The sequence below is a fragment of the Athene noctua genome, chromosome 16, assembly GCF_965140245.1.
Source record: "Athene noctua chromosome 16, bAthNoc1.hap1.1, whole genome shotgun sequence".
Classification (NCBI taxonomy): domain Eukaryota; kingdom Metazoa; phylum Chordata; class Aves; order Strigiformes; family Strigidae; genus Athene; species Athene noctua.
In genome coordinates, this window is record NC_134052.1 from 9,862,005 (window position 1) to 9,889,938 (window position 27,934).

The 27,934-nt window shown below is 39.4% G+C and overlaps 1 protein-coding gene across 3 annotated transcripts in view; it reads right to left on the bottom strand.

The window, feature by feature from the left end:
- Positions 1 to 2,146: 2,146 nt before the first annotated feature.
- BCAS1 (brain enriched myelin associated protein 1) overlaps positions 2,147 to 27,934 on the bottom strand; it is a 53,713-nt gene continuing 27,925 nt past the window's right edge. For 2 of the 3 annotated variants that reach the window (XM_074920462.1, XM_074920461.1), the window contains exons 8-11: positions 27,661 to 27,864; positions 19,526 to 19,693; positions 9,311 to 9,577; positions 2,147 to 4,064 (exon numbers count right to left, since the gene is read on the bottom strand). In XM_074920462.1, coding sequence (XP_074776563.1) covers positions 3,990 to 4,064; positions 9,311 to 9,577; positions 19,526 to 19,693; positions 27,661 to 27,864 — 714 coding nt within the window. In that variant the 3' untranslated portion in view covers positions 2,147 to 3,989. The remainder of the gene's footprint in view (positions 4,065 to 9,310; positions 9,578 to 19,525; positions 19,694 to 27,660; positions 27,865 to 27,934) is intronic. The other variant, XM_074920463.1, reaches the window with a different exon arrangement.

Consider the following 27,934-nt stretch of genomic DNA (forward strand, 5'->3'; position numbering starts at 1 on the left):
ACAGGGAGAAAGTCTGTACTTGCTAGATACTCTCAGAGGTGTTTATCGCTCTGCAAACCTCCCAGGGAATGCAAATACAGCATGATTGATAGATGCACACAATTCGACAGAACAAACGCTTCAGCAGACAGGTGGCCCGACAGGAACCTTGGAAAATCCTATTATTCAGAAACAAGAGTGTAATTATTTTTAGGATATTCTGCAGGAGCTGGGACTCACAGAAACTCCTCAGCAGTCCCCTCGCTTTGGCTGGGGCAGGAGCAGGAGGCAGAGGAGGCCAAGGGAGCCCAAAAGCACATGGACGGAGTCATGGGGCGTTGAGTTGTGGTGCCTGCCCACACAAACAACCGGCACTGCTCTGACACCAGCTTTTAAAATAACACTTCAGCCCCACAGGTTGTGATTCCTTCTACTTTGTGGCCATTTTGCAGTCGCCAGCAGGCCCTGTCCCAGCAATCCTGCCAGAGAAGAGCCAGTGGAGTCACAGCAGCCATCACAAACCAACTGACCCCAAGAACAGACACAGGCCAGGACTGGCCCTCAGCACTGCCTCAGTTTCCCTCCATCCCCCAGAATGTGTGACAACTCTGCCAGTCCCCTTCCCCACCCTGGGGACAGGGACAGGCAACTTCAGGCCAGGTGATCAGCTGGCCATGGAGACAGGCCTGGCCAGGCCTCGCTGCAGCCAACCCAGCCATGGCCTCCAATGGGCCCCCCTCAGAGACACCCCCCCAGACACGCACCAGACAGGGCAGGCTGAAAACCACCAGGATTTTGTTTGTGTGGTGTGTTTTTTTTTTTTTTTAAGCAAGGGTCTGTAGACAATGCTTACACCAAATAAATAGTATCTACTAAAGTGCAATTACCTGTTTTGTGTGTGCTGGTAATTAACTGCTGATTATGCGCACAATTAATGGGTGGGTTGTTTAATACCGGAAATCACATTGTTCTACTTGGGTTGTGCATTGTAAGAGTCGGCATAGGGCAGTTTTGCCAGAAATTATCTATAAAAATCTTCTTGAAGTGCAATGAAGATTCTGGACAGCTTCCAGAGAAGAACAATTGAGCTCAGATATACTTCTATGGGAGATAATTTACTTTCAGGTTACAAAAACCTGCGGCACCCAACCTGCTACAAAGCTGTTCCCTTTTGCGAGCTGTGCTGGTGAGCTTGGCTCGGTGAGGGCTCGACCTGGAAACGGCGGGATGCGTGCGGCAGAGCCCTGAACCTCACCTGGGAAAGTGCTCTGTTATGGAGGGTGAGATAAACATCTGTCCATTGGAAGGAAGCTTTTCTTATGCAAAAAATAGCAAATTTAATCCATTCCCTGGGATTTTTATATTTATGAGATTGCATTAGCTTCCTAAAATTCTTCTGAAATGCCTACATGAAACACACCTTAAGATCGGTGAAGCAGTCTGATCTGCTTCAGTTCCCCTCAAAACATCATATGCATAAAAACAGAGTTTATTTGTCGACAACAGAGTCTAAATGCAATGTATTGCTTTGGCTGCTCTTTTCATTTGTCTTGGATTGCAGCCTCTTCCCAAACTGTGATTTTCCAAATGACTTGTTAAGCTTTACCGGGCCTGAACATAAAAGCTGTACTTTTATGTTTCTTATATGGCATGTGGAATGCGGAAGCTCAACTTAACTGTGGATGCATCTCCTAAGACCCTTCTTCCTCTTGGGGGTCCATGTGTTGCTGCTTTATGAGAAGGCTGACTCGCTTCTTCAAAGCTTGTGTTGTTCCTGTTATCAGAGAGGAATCAAACAAAACAGGGAGTTTCTATGTGGGAGGCAGTGCCAACACTAACCGTTATTTCATGTGCAATAATAGCTCAGTGGCATAAGGGGCATCCACAGCCAAACTTACTGTTTTTCTTGTTTTTATGCCAAGAGGATTTCCTGATTCCTGAAATTAGTCCCATTGCCAAGCGATATAGTCAAATCACATGGTCAGCAGTCCTAATTACCTCAGGAATACAGAATTCAGTCAATGCAGACCTGTTCCTAAAGTGTGGACTAAGGAAGAGTTGTTCTCTTCCACAGAAGGCCTGATCTATCTATAATATAATATTAATATCTATAATGTCTATAATATAATAATATATATACAGTCTATAATATAATTAATTAGCCAGAGCATATTTTTATTTGAAAATTGCTTAAATACTATTCTAATACAGAGGCAATTACAGCAGTATGAAGTCAGCAAACAGCATGATATCTTATTCCTCTTTTCTGATAGCACTCACTATGCTGACATCTGGTACTTTCATACCAGCATGTAACCATGGTGGTTGTCTCACTGTATGTAGCTTTACATGCACTGATTTAATTAAAGCTGTATACTCTTGTAGTGTAGACAAAGACTAAGACTTTTTTTGTGGAGCAGAGCTGGATATAACAAGCCTAATTCTTCTCTCATGCTACCATAAATGCAGATGCACAGAAGTCACTGGTCCTACACAGATGCAGAAGTAGGTCGTTACAAATCAGGTTTGAAATCTGTAAGCAGTCTTGATTGATATCACTTTATATGGCATCAAAGGCCCATTGTGTTAGGGAGGAGAACAGAAAGTACTATTATAACTAAAGGACCTTTTGTCTGTGCTCTCTGCGCATAGAGCCAGCAGCGAGTTTTGGTCATCCACTGTAAGTCCACAGGTTTGCAGAGGCCAGTGCAAAAATACCACCTACCTACAATGGCTTGTATGGAGGAACAAGGCTCTTTTACCTCTGTCTTCTGTGACTAGTTAGAAATGTCATTCTTCAGATTTGACAGAATTTTGCTTGATTTCCAGTTATAATCTTTACTCAAATAAAGAATGACAGTTCTTCACTCTGCAAGCAGGGTTTTTATGTGTTGATTTATGCCTTAATATCACATCAGAAAATATCAGAAAGCAGGGATGTAAATAACAGAACTTTGTTTTAGGATTAAAGCAGCAAATTATTTTTTGAAAGGATAAGTATTTGTTTATTTAATTATAAGAAGGTCAAAATATACAGTTCTGTATCATTCAGATGCTAGTGTGGATTAAAACATCAGGCCCACGGTTCCCTGTCCAGGTTAGCCCAGGGCTGAATAAACAGAAATCTTAATTTTCTGTAAAATTTATTAACTACAGTTATTACAGGAGTCTTGTGAAGCAGGGAGATGCCTGGACAGCTTTGATTTTGGTTTTTATTAGGATTAATTACAAGTATGGATATAAACAAGTATCTCATGAAACAACTAAGGTTCTTATCATCTGAAAAACATTAATAACAAGATTGTAGGTACAGCCTTGGAGTTAGGACTACGGTGGGGACGCGGGTGCCCCCTTGTGTTCCTATTAGAACCTTAAATAGTTTTAAATTTGTTATCCCACCTCACCAAGACAAGAGAGAAGTTGTCTCAATCATGTAAAGCCTTTGCATTTTAGCATTTTAATTTACATTAATAAACAATATGAAGCATAACTTTATAACCACTGATTCTATTATACTGCAGACTTTTTGCTAATTTCAGCTCTATTGAAAAACCACAAAAGGTGACTTGGTTGTTTTTACATTTCAGTGTAACATTTATCAAAGGAGATTTTTTTTTTTTTTTTTCCTGGCTGCTTTAAAGCTCTCTAAAACTGAGGATTTGTTGCTCATGCCTTGCTGCACAAACTGCATTCCTTTGTCACATGCATTTTTTTCTGCCGTTTATTTAATTCACTGCCACTTTCTTGCCTTACATACTCTGCCCTCTATAGACTTAAAATCATCCACGTGACCTTTCTTTAAATATACTACACACTGCTTGGTAATCTTTAGAGTTGCTTTCTAACATCTAATGAACAAACCCTGTAAATGATATACCTTAAATGATACACCAATGTTTGCTTTAGCCTCAGGCATTTGATGACAGCCATGTAAAGGAAAATAATGAGTCATCTCTACTGCAGTGGAGCTTTCAGAGAGCTGCTGATCCTCCAGCAGCCAAGTGTATGCATTACTTGGACTTCCCAGCAGGTAGGATAGACACAGGATCTGTTTGCACTTCCGCATCAGACATCCTTTTGGAACCCTGTGGAATAAGATACAGAAATTTATAAAAATTTTCAGATATTTCAGAACAGTTAAATCTGGGATTATGTGTTACAGTTTTGCTACAGCTATTTTCCACTCATTTCACCTCTCTGCTTTTCTTAATTTGCCCTTTCTTTAATCTGCATAACTATATGAGCACCATCTGTATCATGACAGTCCCAGAAAGTTACTGCTTGCAACTTTGCCCAAATGTGTTTGTTATTTTAATATAATTTTCGTTATTTTAATAGAATTTTCCCAGTCAGCATAGAAATCAATTGTCTTTAAAAACTGGACTACCATACCAGAGACATGATGCTGTGTACTTGTGGTATTGTAGTTTTGGCATAACTTTCTCTAAAATTTCCCTGGACTAAACGGTTCACTGAAACCATGCTAAGAGTCCTTCAAGCATGATTAATAGTGTATTATAGCCAGCCTTGGTCTGCTCTAAGTTAAAGGAACATTAAATACTTTTATGCATGACAGGTATTTGACAATGTTAGAGTGATAAAGCTTTTTTTGCACTACAAATACAATTCTGGTTTTGGAACCAGTTCAAGACACTAATCCAGCTTCGATAAAGAAAAGGCATGGCCATACCAACTAAATTTTTGACCAGTAACTTATAAAAACTTGGCCTTAGTTTAAGATGCCTTGACCTAATTGGTCTTTGACCTTGGCCTTGAAGCCACTGAAACTTCAGAACATGACAGCAAAATGGATCCACAAACACTGTTTCAGAGGTCACTGTTAACATTGCGTAGGATGACAAGCCTGTTTATAGCCAGATGCCGAAATCGTTACATGCTAAACAGAAATAACAGCATGACAAAGCTAAAGATGACTGTTACATGCTTTCCCTACGATAGGAACCGTGCAGAATCATATCTGCATTGTCCTTTCACACTGGAAACCTGACTCATCACTACAGGTCACCATAGGACTATTCTGTGTCAGCCTGGGAGAGTGAAAGATCTCAACTTCCTCATCCCTTTCAGGGAAGTTAAAACAGTGGGGTTTTTATACTGATTAGACTCCACCTCACGGACATTCTTTTAACTTTTCACCTTTGAAAATCTATGTATAAAAAAGAGCATCCAAAAATCACAATGGATTAAAAGAATCCTGTCTACACTAACTGTAATCTTGTGCAGCTCAATTGGCTTCAATGGGATTGCTTCTGCTTACACCAAGGTCGAGTTTGGAAAATGCTCTAGAACAGAATAAAATTTTTTGGCCACTTATATGTAGCAGCAAATGGAAGACATAAAAAATGTAATGGTTTTTAATATCCGTCAAACAATACCAAATGAGCTAGTCATTCCAAATTTATCCAGCAACCCTAAAAACCTATACATCAGTTAAAAGATTTCCCACATTACAAGAGTAATGGAGTCTGTCAACTGTAGCTGTTCCTGTCTGATGCATGAAGGTATTAAGCCATTTTTAGACTGATCTAGGAAACAAGATGATACTATTTGCCATTCTTATAAATGAGTGGAGGGAGGAGTAGAGGAGGGGGAGTTAATTTGAGATCATCCCCATTTTGACTCATTTAGGACATCTGCAGAACTGTCATGTTATTTGCTTATACTACAGTCTCCCTGCTGCACCCATTTTCAGGGTGGTTGTTGATTAAAGCAGGAAGCTTTGAGGGAGACTGGCTGATGATTCTTGTTAAACTGGAATTTCCAAGCCCGCTGTGAAATAAAGAACGTTGTTCCTGCCGTTTTAACGGACAAATTCCAGCTCTGCTTCAGATTCAGAAGCACGGGTACCACTGGCTCACGCCTTGCTCTCTGTTGCTCTGCATAACCCCTTTCAGTGCAGTGGAAGTTGCCTGCATTTGTGACAGCTAAGCTGGAACATATTCTTTTGGGCAGAGCACTTGAAAGTGCACACACAGGAATGTCATGGTATTGGAGTGTATTTTTTTTCCAGTTTATGCTCAGGAGTTTATGTCAGTATACCAGATACTCTGATCAGAATAGGTCAGAATAGTTTCCACATGCTAAGCACTCGCAGCTTCTGACAACTTAAGTATGAGTTATTACAGCTCAGAAAACAATGTCATTAATCTTTTTTTTCTTTTTCTTTCTAATCTAATCTTTCTAAGACTCACTAAATACCTTTGCATTTTATATAGCTTATAAATTAATCTCTTTTACCATAGGAACAACCACTGGACCTTATCATTTGTGCTAAAACCACACAGCCAGCCCATAACACTGTTTGCTTGCATAAGTGGCTCCATTTGTATTGAAAGTTTTAGCATTTGTTAGCCCAAGTGGGAGCAGATGCTTGAACTGAAGTGTTCTCATCAGCTGCATTCCTGCACTATGACATCCTCTTACTCTGTGCCCTTTCCCAGAGGAATTGACAGATTCAGGAGAGCGTGGTGTTAAAATAGCTGCTATTGAAGTAGCTTACCAGAATTTAGGAGCTCAGTGGGCACAGGTTATGTGAGCAAGTAAGGTCTGCTGTATCTCCTGTTAAATATCTCCTGCTTCCATTTTATCAGCATAAAACTTAATATTTCTGCTGAGTTGTTACCAGGTATTTGAGCTGTTATCTTGAAATGAAAATTCTGGCATTGGTTTGTGTGTGATCTAATACTTTTAGTTTAATGTTTACACCTTCCTGAGACTTAGTATGATCACCTAGGAGATGTGAAGATTATTTTTTAGAAGCATTGGAGAACTAGGTTTCTTAGGTGTGGATAATCTTCTTGGGGATATTCAAAGAGAGGTAGTAATTTTCTGTGAGATATATTTCATTCGCAGACCTCATTGTTGTGGTTTTTTTTTCCTCCCAGTTCAAAAGCACAGCTACACTGTTACCAAATGTTACCAAAAACTTTTTTTTTTTTTTTTTTTTTTTTTAAAGTGCCGTCTTCTGTTAATGGGAGAGGGAAGCTGTAGGAATACTATTGGCCTCTATAATTACAACAGAAGATAAGGGACTATACAGCCATAAGGGACTATACAGTCTGGCATACTACTCAAGCAAGCAAAAATATCTCGCAGAACATCACTACTTCCTCTATATTTATTCTGCATTTTTTTCCCCAAATGGTCTTTTTACGTCTTCACAATCTCATCTCTTGATCAAAAAGCTTTTGCTTGCCCTTTGAATCAGAGACACCTTTCCTGCCTCTCTCTGTGTCTTTCATGAACTTGCACTTGAAAGCGTGTTTCCTTGCTAGCTTGTACTTCCTTGTATCTCTCTTTCTGGAATAATTCTAAATCTGTATCTATTGTTAAACTCTGTGAAAGATTTTTAGATACAGCTTGGATGAGTGACACCATACAAAATAAAGTGCAATTATCAACAGACAAACCCTTTCTCACACAGTGGCTACAGTGAGAATTTTGACAAAGGAGGGCTGTCAGTGCTTAATTTCAACAAATCTCCAGATCAGAGAAACAAATCTCAATTATCTCTAGAAATAATAGAAGTAGTTAACATCTTCCCCATTTCTAGATAACCTATGCCAGAAGAATGTGGCTGTCTTCCTCCTCTCCATGTAATGTAAGAGATCTGTTACCATCATCTAAGTGGTTTAAGTAACAGAACTCCTGATTTCACTGCTGGGGGCAGGTTGCCAATACCCAGAGCAGGATACAACACCTACACGCCATGCTTGTGAGCGTGGATCAGATGTTACACACATGCGCCCATGCTGTGCACAATGGACATTTCATACAGAATTTGGATGCAGAGCGGGTGAGGAGAGAAAAGTGCACATGAAGATGCATGTGCTTGATGATTCATTGTGGACCAGGATTTTACCCCAGAACAATTGGGTGAAACAGAAAGCAGAAGTGGCTGAACTGTTGCTAATCAATATTGCAGAAAGTTATTTTTCTTTTATTCTTAAATCCCCTTCTAATATGTAATTATTTTGGTAATGCAAATCGCCCTCTGTAGGACACATAGTAATTTTGTGAAACGCGTGCAAATTAAACACTACTTGTGATGTGGAAAAACATCTGCCTCTGAATGAGTCATACTGGTCTGCATGGCAGCCTAACTTTATAACCCAGTGTCCTAACAGGGCTAATTTTCAAATCTGCATTACCATTTCAATCTCTATTACTTGATTTTTCTTCTTTCAGAACTGGAGATTGCCAGGCTCTTTTTCCTGACAGCCTTAAAAGTAAGGTAGGGAGGAAGGAAAAAGAGTTGTATGTCTCTCAGGGGAGCCTGATTCACTAGCAATCATTTCAGGTAACAGTCAAATCTGTTTAGGTTCTTTACATCACTTGAAATTTGTGATGAAGCTCAGTTCACACACAAGATTTCCAAAAGATGCTAAAAATGACCCCGTAGCTCTGTGGATTCATTGCTGTCGTGGCAATGTGAGGAAAGAGGAGCAAACTGCATCCTTCTAATTTATTTATGAAGGGCAATGGAAATCTGTCCCCTTGCCAAGGCTTGAGAGGCAGTCCCAAGTCTAACCTGTGCTTCTGTTTCTATATTGGCCCCTGAATATTGACAAGGAAAAAAAAAAATTCATCTAATGCTCTGAGGAACGACTAGTTGCATTAGTAACACTAAACCTTATAGACACTCAGATTTTTAGTATGCTGAATTCTTTAACTTCTACATTTCAGGTTTCAGTGAGGGGGGCATAGCAAATTTAGAGTAAGATTTTAAAAAGTGGGAAGAAAAAATACCATGTGTACTTTTTTGTGTGCTTTAACTAGTCTATAAGTGATTGCTAACACAAGGTGCTTATCTTGTAACCACTATGCTGGTTCCCACCCACCCAGCGGTCTACCTTGATCTTTTCCTTGCAGGGATTTCCTGCCTTGCAGGGATGTCCCAGCTGTTCTGAAGCAGCAACGGAACAACCATCGTGGCAGGCAGATTACTCTGGTAAACCGGCACCACCTCCACTTTTCCTTAATAAATACACTGTAATTTGTAGGTGGTTTAGTACCTGCTACCAGAACAGTTGAGTCATCCCAGTAGCCAAGGCATGAACCTCTGAAACAGGGGTGTGAGAACAATTACAGCTCTCCCATAGTAAACCGTACCTGCCTGTGAATCAGTACCCTGAGGTCCAAGTTTTCTTGCCTTTGCCAAAAAACTTGCTGTTGTTTGGCTTTAGCCCTGCAAGCTGCTTGTGAAGTTGCACTCCATCTGAGCACCAATCTCACATGGTTAACAGCTTGCAGGATGGGTGCCTAAATCAACTGAAAAATGACTAAAAAGATAAATGTCAAGATAACGTACAAGGCCCTTAAAAAACCCTCCAAGTGACTGCCTCTTCTCTGTCTTCTTGAAGGAGGGTTCCTTTGAAGCGTCTCCTCCGTTCTGGATGGAGTCGGTCTCGGCCGCTTGCTGCTCCCTGGAGTCTGGCTGCTCCCTGGTTTCCTGTTTGCTGCCTTTCTGCTTGCTCAGCTCCACTGTAGACTTCTTGTCTTTTGAACTCTCTTTGCTCTTTTGGCCCACAGGTTCACTTTCAGCTGGGGCAACTGGCCTCTCTGTGGAGTTTAATGTCTAAAGCAGTTTCAAACAATGGTTATTTTTAGTGTGAAATGTAAACATTTTGGAAGGCAATCCATAAATATATTAAAAAATGAAAGGCCACCTGGCAGGGAGAAATCCTGCTGTCCAACAGGTTTTCATTTACAGAGTTTGGGATGAACTCCTGCAGCCTTGATTTAGGGAAGGACTCCCAGAGAGCTGATAGAATTACTTACATGAGCAGAGACTGCAAGATCAAACCATCCCTGCATAGACTTGCTTTATTTATGTATATGTCTATGCTGAAGCTGTTTTAGGAGGCAGAAAACATGCATGGGAAGATGCAGAGTCACAAGCATGCACTGCCAACTGAGACTCCCCCAGCTTTTGCATTCCAGGCTGTGAAAACACCCAAAAGGTGCAAGGGAAAGATTTGCCAGAGAAAGAAGTAAAAGACACCATAAAGCAAAGGATAAAAACAACGTCGCTATAAAACTGCAACACTCCACCAAAAAAATTAACAACATAGGGTTTGGCTATGGAAGGCCACAGCATCACAGAAAATGTCACGTACAAGGGCAAAAGAAGAGATAGCAAATATTCCAAAGACAAACACAATGACAGAGCACCTATTTATAGTAAAGGAAAAGATTCTGAAACTCAGAGAAATATGGGATATATTTGAAGTTTGCAGGAGAAAAATCAGATCTGGCAAACAAAGGATAAGGCAATGAAACTCTGTTTGCAGAGCAGCACATGACTAGATATATTTTTGCTAGGAGATTTGTTTGCAAATGGGATTTTCTTTTCTTCTTATGGAAAAAAAATCATATTGACTTATTTATTAACATAATAATTAAAATAGCACACGAATTTGCCATGTTGAAAAGATGGAAATCTTACGTTTTCCCCCAGGCCACAGCCCAGAGCTTAATACTGTGTAATTTTCCAACTTTGGGGATTTTACCGTTATTCTTGAAATATTTGGTGTTCTTCTGAAGGCTTAAGGTTATACACTTACGTGACAGTCTTAGCTTTCATTAAAAACAAATACATTTTTAGAAATCATTTCAGGGAAAAACCTGAAAGCAGAAACTCTAGAGAAACAGAATGCAAATACACCTCATATCTATTAAACCCCCCCCTTCAAGCCACTGTAATTTGGGGAAACAAGAATGAGAGGGGGTAGTAATACTACCACTGACCTTTTTCACTTGATTCACCTTTGTTCCTCACCTAATCTTAAAAAAACCCCACATTTCAGTTATAGAACCTGTAACTATTTAATGCATTCAGTCTTGACCAGTTAGCTTAAGTCCTCAACTAAATATGTGCTTGTATTTAACTATTTCCTTTTCAAAAGGACAGATGTACATAGGTATATATTTACTTACATCTGGATTTGTCTGATTTTAGACTTAAAAAATGCAGTCACAAATCTAGTTTTGTCTTTAGTTCTGTGGGAAGACAGCACATGAAACCTGGGGATGCAGGTGAGCAGTAGCCACATACACCACAGGCAGGCACCATCTGAGTGTCAATAGTTTATTAAAGCAAATTCAGTAACATCACAGGACAGGAGAACTGTCATCTGGGCTGCACAAACACCACACACTCCCTGCGGCTTGTCCACCTCGCCTGAGGACAGACAACTGCTCCGATGCCCTTCTGAGTGCCCAAGTGATGCTGGAGCTCTCCTAGCACAAGGATGAGCAGAACTTCATAAACCCAAATTTAATTCTGTCTCTTTCTTTCTGACTCATTTTAACTATCAGACGGGAAGCTCTCAGTGGCTGAACCCATCAGTTAGTTCAAGAATCTTCTTACCCTTATTTGCCTTAGCTTGCTTTTGAAATGTTTCTCTTTGGTAGGACTGCAGATGTGAACATTCAATTCAAAAATAACCACAGCACCCAAAATACAGCTATGAGACGGGATGCGTCTGAGTTCAAAGGTGCCAGAACAACTTCTAACCCTTATTAACGCTCTGTGAAATCTGTGGGTTTACTCTGTGGGTGTAAAATTAGAGCTGAGTCTTCTTCACCACACGTGTTTGATTGTGATTGTGTAGGTGCCTGATAGTTACAGTATTGCAGCCAAATCCAAACTGGATGCAACAGAACTATTTCTGTGAGCAGGTTTTGGCCTTTGATGTTAGTCAAACAAAACACTTTAAAAAATATTCATAATACATTTTCCAGGCAAAATAAGAAAAAATTCCAATCAGATAATCTCTTTGAGGTGTTTCATATTAACCTTGAAAGGCAGGAAATTGGCATATTTTATATTGATGGGAGCAGCTCAGGAAACACAAAGTGAAGCCTATGAATAATGAAACATGTTAATGTTTCTTATTCTAAAGGGTGATCTGCACCTGACAGATTGCTTTTACTCTCTCAACATTAACAGTGCCACTAAAAAAAAAAAAAGAAAAAAAAAGAACAGGAAAGTATTTTTTCCTCATCATGTTATAGGAAACCTTAATCCAAGGCTGCAAAAGGCAGACCCCTAAATTTCCACCGATTTTGGATCAGTGTATTAATGCATTACTGTAGCGTACAGAATGGCAGCGATGAAAAGCAAAGAAGAATCACAGCATTCCAGAGATGCGATAGCATAATTTAAGATCATTTCACAGAAATTCTAAAAAAGGAAGAAGTCAACAGCAGATACAGTCTTCCTTGAGCTCTTCTGTGTAATAAAACTCTGCCAATTTACACCAGTGCAAGTGAGAGAAGAAGGAAGACTAATAAATTGATTTAAAAAAAAAAAGGAAGGAAACTGGCTGCTAATTAAAATAAAAAGTAGATCCAAGATCTAGGACTGTAACTTTTAGTCATTTTACCCAGATCATTTCACAAGTCTTCTGGATGAAATAAGGAATAAATGTCACAAGGCAAGACCTTCTATATTTGGGATTCTTTTAGAATAATATTTGGGATGCTTTTTAAATAATTCATAAAGATTAACCTGAATATCATAAGACATCTTTAAAATAAGAAGAATGAGAAAATAATTTTACTATTAATTAAAAAAGGAAATAAAAGCAAAAATTCTTTTAGGTCAGTTTTCAACACAACTTCAGTTTTGCTCTCAGGTTAAAGGAAACCCTGTGTCTATACACAGAACCTGTGTTTTATCTCTCATTACTGAATGTAATTATTCTGGATATCTTGACTCACAACAGATGAGGTTTGACTCTCAGAAAAGGTAACAGTATTTGTATTTCTAATGAAAATGTGATGTCTTGGAAGCATTTCTAAAGCCATAAAGAAGATAATGCAACATCCAAAGTTTTGGTTTAGCTTTTATGAACACAGAATGAAAGAAACAAAAAGAGAATAAGAATAAAATATTTTCATGGCTTTTGTTAAATTGCAGTGAATGGTTTTCATTCTCACTTTCATTTCTCTTCTATAAAGTTTCCACCTAAATGATCTTTTCCTCAGCAGACAAGTAAATCAACAAAGTAAAAATTATTCTAGCTGTGTGTATTTAGTTTCACTACCTAAGCCAAGGTACATGCGGAAAGTAAAATAATAGCAAAAGAGATGGAATAAAATTCAACCTAAACCCACTAATTATAGTAAGAAAAGGAACACACCTGGAAAAAAGCATTTTTTTAATCAGATAGTGACTCTTAAAAATCTTATTTAATAGTTCGAGTAAGTAAATAAATAGATAAGTAAAGAAATATGTAAATATATGAAGTTTAGTGAGCATATAGCACTTTTCTTGCAGTGATTTTTACATTTCAAAAGCTAGAGTTGTATGGATGTAGGTGACAACAACCCATCACCAAAAGATGAAAAAATCCAGGCACTTACTTGGTGACTGGGACTTGGGTGATTTACCTCTTCTGAACTGGTTGTCCCTCCATCACCCTTCACTGACTAAAATAACAAAGGATTATAGGACTTCTAACTGGGTTCCTGTTTGAAGCATTAATTCAATATGAAAACACACATGAATCAAAAAATGCAAGGTTTGATTTAAGGATACTCTTTACAACACTGAAACAAACCCAGACATTTCAGAAGCTTTACTAACATTTTTGAAATACCCACATCTCCAAGGCAGATTTTTGCTAGTTCTTTTCTATGTGAAGTGATTGTCTCTTGTAAGCCAATTTTCCCATTAAGGCCTGAGAAATATGAATGAGGTCTCAGGGGACCAGAGATCATATCAGCCAGTAAACAAGACACTGCTACCAGCCCTGCCACTGTAGTTTTCTAGGAAAGAGCTCTTGCTTGCTTTTCAGAGGCAAATCTGTCTTATGAGATCTAGTGAGACTTCCTTTCTATTTAACGATCATACTAAGTGCATTTCCCGTGAATAATTAAAACCCACTCAACTCTATGGATATATTTTTATATTATCATCAGCATCCACTTTTTACAATTTTTGCTTTTCAAGTTTATGACTTCTCTCTTTATACATCTAAGTAATGGACCTTCTTGGTGCCCGTTCTTCCCAGCCAGGACAATCAGAGCAGACCCTGAGGCTGCAGCACTGGTGGGTCATTCAGAACAAATCTTGACTCTGAAATATGTTTTCTAAGGTACGATCCCCTGTACTGAATTTTAAAAATGAGAAAAACCTGTTTGACAAAGCTAGCTCAATGAGAAAAAATTACAAGATTCATGACAATTAGATTAAGGTTAGTTACAATTAGTAATATAAAAGAAACAAAAGGAATATATTATGTATGTGTTTAATTAAAAAGCTTGTTAGAGGGTTCAACGTGGTATTCTCCTGAGTACCGTATAAGCCACAGAGCTTAGCAGAAAAGCATAAAATAAACTCAAGAATTTCAAAGTACCCAAATTTAAATGTCATTTTTCATTGCATAAGTTCAATGAAAACAATGAAAGGATGTGACTTTTGTTCTAAAGATAGATCAGGCGGATTTGTGGTTTTCTGCAGCTTGTAGATTTGTTACTTGAAGCACAATAGTATCAGCCTGATCCTATATATGGTGTTATTTTGCAGGGAACTACTTCAGTCTCTGATTTTCCTATAGAACCACAAAAAAATCAATATGTAGTAGCACCAGCATGATAGAAAACTAAACCACTCCATGGCAATTCATTATTTGTCAGAAACGGTGGGAAAAATTATCTTTCTGGAACGTGCTGCTGCGCAGTCTCTTGCATGTTTATGCTTGAGTCTATCTGTGTAAGAGGTTGCAGAAATGGAGGGGAGGAAGCATAGTGTGGTCTGTCTTAACAGTACAGGATAGAAACTCAGTCCAGAGTGTATGAAGATGTATTGTGATAAAATCTAGTTTGCATATCTATTTCAGTAAGTCTTTAAATGCCTTCAGGAGGAAAAAAAAAAAAAAAGTTTATGCTATAGCAGCAACCACTTTGTTACCCTTTTTATTCCTAAAAAACCAAACACCACCACCCACCCCCTCACCCGCCCCACTTTAGACAACCTTTAGTAATCCATGATTGGTTTTTGGTTTTTGTTTTTTGTTTTTTAACCAGAACATAAATAACAGTGTAAAGACATTGAGGTCTTTGCCTGGACAAGGTTCCCTCTTGCCTTCAGTGAAACACGTAACAATCACAAGGATTTCTCTCTAGAGCACTGCTGACCTTTTATCCTTGCCTTTGGTCATTTAGAACTGCTGCTGCTGAAAGCTTCCTGAAAGGGTTTTCTGCTTTCTGCAGCAATAAGAGTGGATCAGCATATTTTTAAATGGAGGAGGATGGGGACAGGCAGTAGAATTGCTACATTTTTATGAATAATGAAGGAAAATTAAGTTGGGGTAACATAAAATAGTTATTCTTGATTCCAAATGCTATTTGTTACGTGAAAGTTTATTTACTTGGGGAAGTAGGCCAGCACAGGCACTGCAGACAGTTTGGAAATAATATTTTTCATTAATCCAGAAAGATATATTCTCCTTGGGAGCATCTTTATTAATTTAGAAATAGGATATTTGCAAAGCCCGTACTCAATGCTATCAGAGACCAACGGTGCTGCCAGTCAACTTCCTGGCTGAGGACAAATTCTACAGCTTCAATTTACAGTTGGTAATTCTGTTCACTCTGATTAAAAAATGCCATTTTACACCTTCTTATCTCCACAAAATATCTCAAGAGAGACATTTTGAAAAGATTTATCTTACCTAGCTCTACATCTGTTTATTACAGTCTATAGAAAAAAGCAGGAAATTTCAGGGCTCACAGCAGCTGACATACCCTAGATCTTAAGGGGCTCTCAGACCTGCTCACCTCTACTCAGTACGTTTAAAGGGAACCTGGGGTGTCTAGCTCAGGTGTAGCCATTTCCGTCAAGGCATCAGCATTAGGTCTGATGTATCCTACCCTGTAAATAAGATAGCTACTTGATTTTGATTAGAGGCGTGAGTGGCAGCACAGGATTCCACATTCATATGGGAGTGGCTTAGTTAGATATAAAAGAACAGCAGTATTTCATCATCTCTTATGGAATTTGCAGGGATTTAAACTAATACTTCATATGTTTCAATAATTTCCCAATAGCTTTTATAGCATTAGTTAACTGTCTCCCATTTTCATCATAGCAATGACTTTTGTGACCTTTGCAATTGCAAACAATTCATCACAGATAAGAAGAGGCATCTATACCGAGCAAGTCAGCAGGCAGTCTTTGAGGTACACACTGCCTTTTCCAAAGTAAATTACTCCTAGTTCTCTCAGTGGCTATCCTTGTGTCAATAGTGGCAACTAGAGTGCTATGGATCTAAATATCTACTTGCTATTGGCCTGTGCTTGTGCTCTCTGAGCAGAATATGTCAAAACTGAGGTACATGAAGAATAACTGACTTGCCTGAGACTCACAACAGACTGAAGTAGAATTAAACTTAATTTCTGAGTCCCAGTCTTGAATGCTAAGAAGATAAATGAGCTTTTCTTGGGCACCTGGGTGGTTGACCTGTGTAACGTGTAACTATGAATGCTATCAGAATACCCTGGGATCATCTTCAGACAGAAGAGAAACCCAGTAAGCAATTAGATTAATGTAAAATTGAAAGTCAATCTCTTTCAGCAGCCAGAGGAATAATCCATCTATTGCCGGAGTGGAGAGTAAAGTCTATCAGTAAGATGGCCTGGGTTTTATCAAAGAAGTCCTGACACATTCCTTCTCACCAACAAGCAGGGTTTGTTTCAGAGACTGTAAGTCCCTGTGCTTGCTCAGAGCGTATCTCATGAGAATTCACAGCCCGCTCCATCTGCAACAATACAGGAGTGCTCCAAGAGGGGCTGCTGGGTGAGCCAGTGACTGCAGCATGTGGACGGCATGGTTTGTACAGGCTCTGGTGCCACTTCAAGGCATTTCCCACACCTCCAGGAGCCTCCTGCCCCAGCATTGCCTGTGGGAGGTGGAACACCACAAAGTACTGACTGAGGTTTGTCCAGGTTTGTAAGTGAAAGAGGTTGAACAGATAAAACCATCATTTTATCCCCAGTGTTTCAGGTACGAGGGGCTAAGGACTGCGTTCCTCACACAGGTAGAAAGCACAAGGAGATGGTCTGATGTCAGGGCCTTTGCTGTGCTCCTCAAATATACGTTCACACTGTGGCCAGAGCTGCAGTGTAAATTCTCATGTATCTGAGTTTAAAATTAACTATCATTAGTATGAAGAGCAGACTTATGACATTAGCATGAGGACTAGTGAGGCTGTAAATGGCAGCCCCCCAAAATGTGAAAATGATTGTGCTCTGAGCTCCATGGAGACAGAAATATGCTGCTACCAGGATGTGAGCTAGCTATTGCAAAGCTGACTCAGGAATTCCTTACTTTATGGCTGATACTGTAGGGTAGCCAGACCTGAAGAGACAGCTATAGTGGAAAGGGACCTGTTCTGAGTGGAAATTATACCTTCCAGTCGACAGTCTGCCGCTATAGCTGTTCTGAGCAAGAGAGCCCTATTAGACATCTCTAGAGTTCTCATCTCAACTCAGCCCCATGGCACTGGAACTTTCCCCCTCATTTTCTTTGTGAGAGGAACAAAGCCTGTGTTGGAGCCTAACATTTCATGCATTTTCAGCACTCACCACTAGTTTCAAAAGCTTTACAGAAGCTAGTTGTTTAGCAGTGGCTTAAAATCCTTCTGTCTGCTTTAGGAATCAGAAACACTGTCTGACCAGTCGGCATGAAGCTGTGGGGCAGCTACATAGCTCCAGTTGTGTGCAACAGCATGGCAGTGATCCAGAAATCCAACAGTTATTCAGAGGAAACAGCCTGGGACATACTTCAAGGACAATAAATATTTTAAAATAATCCACAATCTGTTTGGAAATTGATAGGCAAAAGTAAAGCAGATGAATACTAAAGATTTCAAAAAGCTGCAAAACCAGCTACATAGTTAGGACAGTTCTGTTTCCCATGTGGGTAGATGTTTGCCTACATACTCATTCTGTCTTTCTAGGCCAAAATCTGGATTAAATCCCTGTCTGATTAGAGCAGCATTACATCTACTGCTTTTAACACAGCTCTGTTTTCTTCCATGGTGACTAAAATGGGTGGGGATCAGCTTTATTTTTTAATCTGTAGGTTTTTGTTTTTGTTTTTGTTTTTTTTTGTAGGATGACATGATTTGAAGTCCTGGATGCCAGAGACACCAGAGTTTGATAAGCATTGCTTCTGCGTCACCTGCACAGCTAGTATGTGCCATGGTGACAAGCCTCTATGCAGGGTGACCACAATTTCCCTCGGATTTAGGAATAAGGTTGAGATTTTTCCAAACTGACTAATTTTGTAAAATCTTATGTAGAATTAAAGGAGCAATGGGTGCACAATTACTGGCTGATACTAAGAATTTTAGCTTGGATCCTCAAATACACCAGAGTGGCTACATAGTAAAGTAACTCTGAAGAACAAAAAGTAAATGCACCCATTGTGAGTCAGGCTGAGGCTGACAAAATAAAAGCTGAAAATAAAAGAAACACCAATCTTTAGGAAGTAAAAAATGAATCAGGATTTGTGTTCTTGCATGTACCTTCTCTGGTCTGACTCAGAAATTTTACCCTTTGACAACGTGACTGTTCACAGCTGTATGTGCCAGCATGTGTATGTACCTGCGAGCAGACAACCTGGGCTATTTATTACATCGTGTTAAACTGTTTTTCACATTTTAATGCATAAGCCACACTGACACCCACACCATATAGTTGCTTGAAAATAAACCAGCATTGATTAAAAATAGAAATCTTCCATATGCATTTGTAAACCTTGCCAAAATAGATCAAATGCTATATAAATCCTCAAGGCCTGCTGCAGTTTTAGTCAGGGAAGTGTTAGTTCTAGACTTGGGTTGTTTTCTTTCTTGGCCACTTTTCTAGACTGTTTTGAGGAATACTGTCTGGCTGTCGTTTGTGGATGAATCCATCAGGATAGCTTCTTCCCTATAACCACCAGGCGATACCGGCCACCTTACCGCCTCACAGGGGTTTCCTTCTTCCCTCCTGGCTTCTGGGAAGGAGGATTCGATTCTACTTAGTGCCTTTTTCCATCTAACACGGAACATCTTTGAAAAACCAACTGGATCCTTTTATATGCCGGTCAGCTAACCTACATAAACTGCCAAGAAAAGTTGCGCTACCAAAACCACGACTCCCTGAACGAGCACGGGGTTCGGGAGGGGCAGTGCAGGGACACCGGGTACCGCCGTGGCACACAGTAGCTCCCGCTGCTGCGGTCTGGGAGGATGGAGCCTGGCCCGGCGGCGGGCACGACCCCGCATCTGCCCCGGGGCGCGGAGCGGGGCGCGGGGCGCGGAGCCGTTCCCGGAGCAGCCACGAGAGGGAGATGCAGAACGCGGAATGGCGGCGGGGGCGCGATGGGGGTCAGGCACCCGCAGGAACGGGCACAACTCCCCTCCTGCGCGCTTAGACACTTATTTTCAAAAGGTTTTTCAAGAATTGCCACCCCAGCCCCGCAGTGAACACGCCGCGCTCGGCCCCTGGCAGGGGGTGTCTCGCTTACCAGTTTAAAAAACTTCCTCAGGTTTGCTTTGGGGGTTTTACTTTCTTCTCTTCTAGGTTTCACTTCTGCGGCTTCTGGGCTCTTACTCTCATCTTTGTCAGGAGCCACAGCTTCTAAAGACGCGTCTGCTTTTTCATTGCTTACGATCTCCGCTTCTTCCGATGCGTTCTGCGGTTATTTGTGGTAAATATTAAGAAAGTGGAAAAAACATTCAGACTTAATCAATGAGGTGTATTTTTCTTTCTTTTTTTTTTTTTTTTTTTTTAATAAGTCACAATCAAAGTGCTCCAGCAGTGCAGTTAGTTGGTACATGAGGAGCAAATGTGGCACGAAAGCATTCTCAGCCTCACTGTATCTGTACGTGTTTCTTCAGGAATTTGATTTATCCCAGTTTTAAAACGTATATAAGATGGTGGGATTTTAAGCACTTGTTTAAATTGAAGAAATAGCCATTCTTGAATTGCAGTACCAGTTCCCAAACACAATAATTTATCTTTGATTACAATTTAAAAAGAAAATTTACATGACATTACGTACAATAATATGCCCGCTGAGGAGATGATAGGTAAAAACAGTAAAAATGAGAAAGATCATACCCAGGAGTTTTCACACAACATCAGGAACAGGATTAATTAAAAGACCATGGACATTATTAACTGTTAAAACTCTGTTTAGCACCCTTAGTGAAATACAGAAGTGCAGCATCCCAGCCACAGCGTTCTCAGGCTGGTCACATGCGCAGCACTAGCTCCTCTTCCCAGTTGCAAAAATACAAGTGACTTCTTGAGGTACGAGGTAGTGAAGTAGCTCATCTGTTTACTTCACCTAATCCCACAGGTCACTGCCACCCTCACTGATAGTGTTGGCCCTCACTTGAGTTCAAGAAAAGCTGCTGGGTGCTTGGCAACGTGTCCTTTATAGAAGGATTCTAGGTCCCACTGAGCTTTTGTGAATTACCGGAAAGTTCCTTCTGTTATAGAAGTACTTCAACCAGAGACATGTGGTTTGTAAATTCCTCTGAAATATGGATCCCTGTAAAATTTACTGATTAATCTCCCGCGTGTCTCATTCCACAGCCTTCTCAAGGCTATCCTGGGGATGCTCGGGGTGTTTAACTGAACAAGACCTGTGCAGAGCACAATATGTGAACAGGAGGCACATTTCTGCTGTAGGAGGTGGAGGCAGAGTCGGGCAGGAGGCTGAACAGGCATTTCCTTAGCTGGCTGCTCTGCCTTTTATAAACGCCCTGGTAAATAACATTCTTCTGTGCCCTCAAGAACCACTAATTAATTCCCATCCCACTGTAACTGTATAAAGAAGGAAGATACTTCTTTATAAAAGAAGCTATAAAAAGATACTTCTTTATAAAATAAGCTATTATGCTAATAACCAGGTAATTTGACCTGGAGCAAGCCCTTATAATTTTTCAGCCTATTACAGAAAGGTGCAGAACATTATAAAAGCAGAACAAATTACACCCTCAGCCTCCAATACTGAATCAAACAGAAGCAGTTACTGTAGATATTGGCATTTAAACACACACTGCTGCTTAAAAATACCGCACAGTTACAGCTGAAATGTGTACTATGGTTACTAGAGGAAAGAACTGCTGCAAATAAATCTCAGAACGATATTTCACAATTTTTACATGTACTTACAGGAACTCACATGTAATTCATACTCATAGTTATTCTGACCAAATTAATTTTAGTCACATGAACATGAGAACAATTTAAAAGACAATACCAAAGATTCACCCCAGCCCCAGATCCTGACTCTGGCAAAAACTGGATGCCTCCTCCAGCAGCAGCTTACAGTACTACTGCCCTCATATACTTTTCCAATTGTCTTCAACCTGGTGATTCCCATGTAGTATTCTCTTTGGTTTAATAGCCCTTGATGGAATTTTTCCTACAGAAATTTAGCTCAGCATTTTCTGAGTTGATATAAATTCCCGACATCCAGCAGCACCCTGTGGCAAAGGATTCTACAGCTAAAGTATGCTTTTTTTTTTTTAAAAAAAGTACTTTATTTTTGTCACCAAAGAATTTTATTTGATCCTCTACTGCCTTTATTTTGAGCAATGACTGATATTTCCTGTTCACCTTTTCTGTTACAGTAGTCATTCTGTATGCTGCTGTCATCCTCCTTTCTGCCAACTACTTTTTGAGCCCCCCCCCAAATCTTCATTAATGTAGTTCTTCATACAGAAGCCATTCAATATATTTACGCCTTTTTCTCTCAGTGTTATACCTTTTAGTTCCATCATATTCTGAGCTGAAGGGGACACCACATGCAAGATGGGGACTCACCATGGACTTCTACAGCAGCATAAGAGATTTTGCTTTGTTCTTTACTCCTATTTTGGGGGTGGGGTAGGGGGGAGAAGAACGATGAAGGAATAAATATTCCTTGTCCCCTGCCGCCTGAGATGACTGCAGCACAGCTTGCTTCCCCATGGAATTGTAGAATTAATTTATATTTATGAAAATTTTTGAGATAATCAATCTATAATAATTTTAATCTATATTTCTGCGTATTCACACATACATATAATCAATTCACTATCTATTTGCTTGAAGGAAATGATTCATTGCATGAGTTGAAACAGTGGCTCAATAAAGCAGCAACCTAGCTTCTGGGAGCTCATCATTCAGAGATTACAGTTTGGGATCATATTACTGCTACGCTCTTACAGCTGCAACCCAAATGAGTTTTGTCTCTCAAGCTACGTCTGTGCAATGGCATTAGTGTCACTGCAGATAACAAACGCATCCTGGGGTGAGATGCCAAACTCTGAAAGGCAGTGTCTATTTAAATAAAGAGCTAAGTGACAGTCAACTGTTCAGAGAGACTGATTTGTTTAAAGTGATCAGTGGCTTTTCATACCGTTCTCGATGGATTCCATAGGAGGCTTTAGGAAAGTTTAAATCGTGTTTTAGAACTCCTTATCTTTACTTCTTTTTTTCTTAACTTAGATATCCAAAATACCTATGCAGTTACTTTAATTTGGTACTATTAAGCATATCAGAGTTGTTGCAGAAGTTACAGGTTATCTTATTTGAGATCTTAGGCTTGCTATTAAAAACTTTATGACAAATTTCTTATAATTATCTCCAGGAATCATTCTTGTATACCCATCTCCCTCTGTAAGACTGATGTTGAAGACTCTTACAATTTCATGATCTCAGAGATGTCTCTGGAGGCCTGGTCCAACCTCCTGCTCAAAGTTGCTGAGGAACCTGTCAAGTTGAGCTTTTAGTATCTCCAAGGCTGGAGGTTCCACAACTACCATGAAATCAGATCAGGGTATTCAGATATGCTGGGACAAAAGGAAACTCTAGAGGCATCACAAAATCCTCTTCTCAAATAAGACTGATCAAGGTGACACATTCTTGGAGACTGATGACACAGGACCATGGTATATTGTGTACTTCAGAGATGCTGAGGATGCCTGTGCATGGTATTTCAGTAGAAGGGAAAACTCCTTTCAGCTAAGAAGATTTTCTGACATACTTTTAAGAACAGAGTTTTAAATTTTTTTTCCTGTTTCCCCTAAGAAACTGAAAAAAAATATTTTCCATTTATACATTGAAGAGAATCACCAAGCTGTTTCTGGCAAGAATTGAAATTGTAATAGGAAGAGCTTGACAAAGATAAAAAGCCAGTAAACTTTCAACAATGTTACATTAACCTAAATGGTTCTCCAGAGCAATGAGCTAAGTTACTTCTTTACATCACCTGGAAGAAAGACAAAATTATATCAAGTTTTGTGACTACTTTTAGGACAAAACCTGCAGTTTGTAAATAATAACAATTTGCAAACAGCCCAGCTCTATCAGCTTCATGAGTCTTTAATGCATAAGCATTCTCATAAAGGTAAGTTATCACCTAATTGTATCAACTGAGGTTGCTGGATTCATGGGTCCAGTTTCCTTAGACAGAAATTGTAATAGATTGACCACAGAGAGTATTTTACTTTTTACTAGACTCTTTGTTTCACTGTGTTTGGGAAGCATTTTTCCATCTGTTAAATAACAGTGTCCCTAGTTTTCTCCTAGTAATAAACTTACTTGAAACAGTTATGGTGGCAAGTTTGTGTCTACTCTTTGAGTTTTCTAGTTCTTGTTTTGGGGAACTCTTACTACACCATTTTCTTATCTAGGCTCCTGACTATACAAACCGATGCCTTATGAGAGCGTAACTTATTTTGTGACCTGGATAACTTTGATAGGACTTTTCCTTTTGCTTGCTGCATCTTTCTTAAAAATTGAGGTAAACACTATACCCTGCTTTGATCTTGTGCTAGAGTCTGAACTGGCACTCTCCACTGCATTCATTAGACTCAAGGAACAGTTCTTCTCTTTTTCCTGGGTCATACCTTCTTTATGAAGCAGCTTTTCTTTCATCTTAACAATATATATGAGAGATGACCTTTTGCTCAAGAAATTTCCACTTAAAAGAGCAGTCATGCTTGAGATCTGTTCCTGCCACTCACAGACAGGAAACAAGAAGGGTTCGAGAGACTTTAACCCACCTTCCTGCCCTCCTTTACCAAGGCAAAGGTGATAGAGGTTGCTGCACTTAAGGTAGCTCAGCTTCAGACATCAACGTGCTCTCGGACCTCCACCCTGAAGCCCCCTGTGACCTGCAGCTGCTATCTGAAGGTGCCACTCAGCAGATCTTGAGCTATAACAGCTTAACTAATTAGCATCAACCACTGCCAGCTTATGGTTAAACCACACTGGTCTGTAAACAGCCCCGGAGCGTGGTTCTGACTCATAAGTCCTATTGGTTTTATTCCCTGGGTTGAGAAGGTTAAAGACCCTCCTGACCATAAGGACGACAACTATGCCAGTAGTCAGGTTGTGAAATGGCCCCCAAAAGCCCATTACTTATTGTCCTCCCCACTCCCTCAACCAGGGGGAATTCTTTTTCAAGTTCCTTCATCCATTTACCCAGAAAAAAAATGGCCAGAATCTCCTCTCCTGCCTGATAGGTAGTATATCCCAGGAAGGGAGCAGGTAAACTACTGTGGGAACTTGGTAAGTTCTGGGTAATTTTAACATTTATCTCACACTCTCAACCCAAATATTTATCTTTGCTTTTATATGGCAAAGTATGGATGCAGCTCAGCGATAAAAGGTGTTATTCTGCTTCACTTAATAGCTAAGCAGTTTTCTGTTTGTAAATACCCCTCAGTAAAAAGAGGATTATTTTTCTGCGTTTGTATGGCAACTGTATTACAGCAGCTCAAAATTCTAGTTTTTAAAAAGTATATCAGCTTTTAAAGATAATTCAGAGCGGTCTAAGTAATACTCCCTCAATCACTTCCCTCCATCGTTTACTGGCATGCTTTGATCAGATATAAATGAAGTGTCATGTTTCTCTGCCCTGATCAGATATGTACAAGGTCTTGAAACCAGATTTCCAAAACAAATATGGTAAATTACTAACTGAAATTTTCTATTAGTATTCCATAGTATTTGCAAAAAAAAACCCAACAACCACCAAACCCAAACGTGCTAGCATGAGAAACATTTGAGTTATGAAAATTCTTGTGCAGACTGATCAGGAAATGGGGCAAATAAAGTCAAAGTGGTTTCCATCTGAGGAGCTGAATAAAGATTTTTTTTTCCTATTTCTTTTACATATTTATTCATCTGTAGTCAGAGCAGCAGCGTTAACTGCAGTGTGTTGACAGGCACTTCATTAGCTTTACTTTGAAGTGAAAGCTCATCAGAAGATAGATATTTAAGAAACTGCCTGGAAAGAGAATCCTGGATCTATTGAGTGTGGTGGTTGCTATTTGCTAGTTCAAAAGAAAAAACTACACATGACTCTGAATTATACACCTATTTGGAACGGCTGTTAGCCTCGATTCTTTATCCTAGCAAAAGGGCAGTACATTAAGTGTGCCAGAAAGAAAGATAAAATCACTGCAGAAGAGACACAGAATCTTTGAACCAAGCTGAGTTTGAGGCAAACCTGTAGTCTAAGGACTTCTGTGTGGTTTTTTGGTTTGGGGATTTTTTTATTTTACATCTATTATTTTATTTAGCTTTAACTGGGTCACCAGGGTCTTTCATCAAAGGAAATATAATATTCTCCATCAAGAAAATCCAGTAAAACAACATCAGCATTTTATAGGTAAGGATTCAATGCTCAAGCAGGCAGATTATTTTCTTTTTTTTTTTTTTAGATTCTTATGACCAAGTTCAGCTCTCTACTGTAGAACTTTACTCCAGAAAACTTGCAAAAAGATTTGATCTCATCACAATTCCATTCCCAAGAAGTTCTAACTAAAGCAGAAATGGGCTCATTTTACAAAGTTCATATTTCACATACTATTGTAGTTCAGTGCATTTGCATAAATAATTTAACTAGCCCTTAATATTTTTGGTAGCAACCCAAACCTGCTTGGAGTTGTAGAGAGTTCTCTACAACACTTTCCATTTACTGATGTAGGCAGCTGATCATGATATCGGATAAATTAAACTCAGCATTATGAATAAATGGAAGTGAAAGACAGTTTTGGTACAAGGTTTATGCTCCTGAGATGTTTGAAATCCCAGGACTTCCAGAAGAATCCCAGAAAATCCAGGACAATGAAGATTGTTGTAAGACCTAGACCTAGTTTAGTTTAGCTCTAATATGAGATGAAGGAGTTGGTGTTCACTGTGGACAGAACCTACATTATACAGAGCAGTAAAATATCTAGAACTACATTAGTTTGGGTTAATCTTTCAAAATAAGGTTTTGAAATCTTACTAAAACTTTATCAGACTTTTTTTTTTTTTTTTTTTTTTTTAACCATCACCACCAATTTATCTTCCACAGGAGTGATTTTCACTGTTTCTGCAAGAAAATGTTCCTTCTTACATGCTTTTTCTTTTTCAAACACAAAAGACCTTGTTCATTATGAAATTACTGAACTTCAAGCCAGATTTATTACTCTCAGTTTTACACTGAAACTGCATACAACCATCTGCCAGAAGGCCTCTTTTTATTTTTTATTTTTTTTTTCATTTCATCCTGATGTTCAGCATACATCCTGCTTCTTCTCTCTGTTTTCAAATATGCCAGACTACTCAGAGGAGATTTCTGTAGTAATAATTGCTATATAAAAATCTCCCTCTCCTTTTTCTTCACAACTTCCCTCTCATTCTAAGTATGTGATTTGCCCAGTTCCACAGGTAATTAAGCTGCAAGTAACAACTGTTTCAAGCTTAGATTGTTTTCAAGCTGTTTACTCTCTAAATATCTAAACATCTTTTTTTAAAAAAATTTAAGTAACATACCCAAACTATATCCCCATGATCATTGCTCAGTAGGGAAAATACAGCTAAAGAAGCTGCAGGACTAGTCACTCAACATCTGTGTGTTTGGAAGCAGTTCATTTTGGGATTTGAACTTGAACAGAAGCCCAGGAAAGCAGTTATTCAACACACAGTGATTCAGTAAAGTTTAATACAGCTCTTCTCTTAAATGAAACAAGAAAAGAATAAGCCTTCAACTTATAAACCACTGAGGATCATGGAAACATGTTTTCAAAGTTAGTCATAATTTTAGTTGAAATCATTATTTAACCTGAGGAAGAAAAAAATATTCCCAAGCAATCAACCTCAGTCCCCAAATTTAAAGACTGATCCACGCTCATATGAAACTTACTCTACCGAGTAAGGATGGACCTACCAGACTGCAGTTTTTCAGACATTTAGAACTTAGTCAAACAGTTCTCAAAAAGGAAATTTTTTTTTATAGCTATATCTCTATTAATGATATAATTTAGTAAAAAATACTATAATCTCTGGGGGATTTTTAACAAATACATTGAATTCACAGAGTAATATTCCTTCTTCTATAATATAATTCAAAAATAGTACAGACAGGTCTAAAAGACTACAGTTTTATAAGATTCTTCTACAGGAGTCTAACCGCTGTTATTAGCCACGTGTACATGTGACTGCCCAAAGCTCATGCATGCGTTTATAACCGCATGTATCATTTATGTCCCGCGTGCATTGCGCATGTGGGATATGCTCAACTTTGCAGATTTGACTGCTTTACTGTAACTCTTGATGCTGTGTGAAGATGGAGCTGTGGGATGGACCAGCTCCAAAATCCAGACATACCTTTTTCCAAAAGAGCTTGCTCAGTGGCATGGGAGTGGATGATGCTTTCTCCTTCGTCACCTCTTTGGGGGCTTCGCTGGCCGCTGCCTGCTGCTGGGCTGCAGGCTCGGGGCTTTTTGTATTCTGCTTAGTTGTCTGCGGCTCTTGAGAGGAAGGGACATTTTTGTCTGATTTTACAGAGGTAGCAGGCTGCTGTTCAGTGCTCTAGAAAGAAACATGAACACATAAGCTGTTGGGACCATGCGAATGACAAGAAACTCGCAGCAGGTTCAGG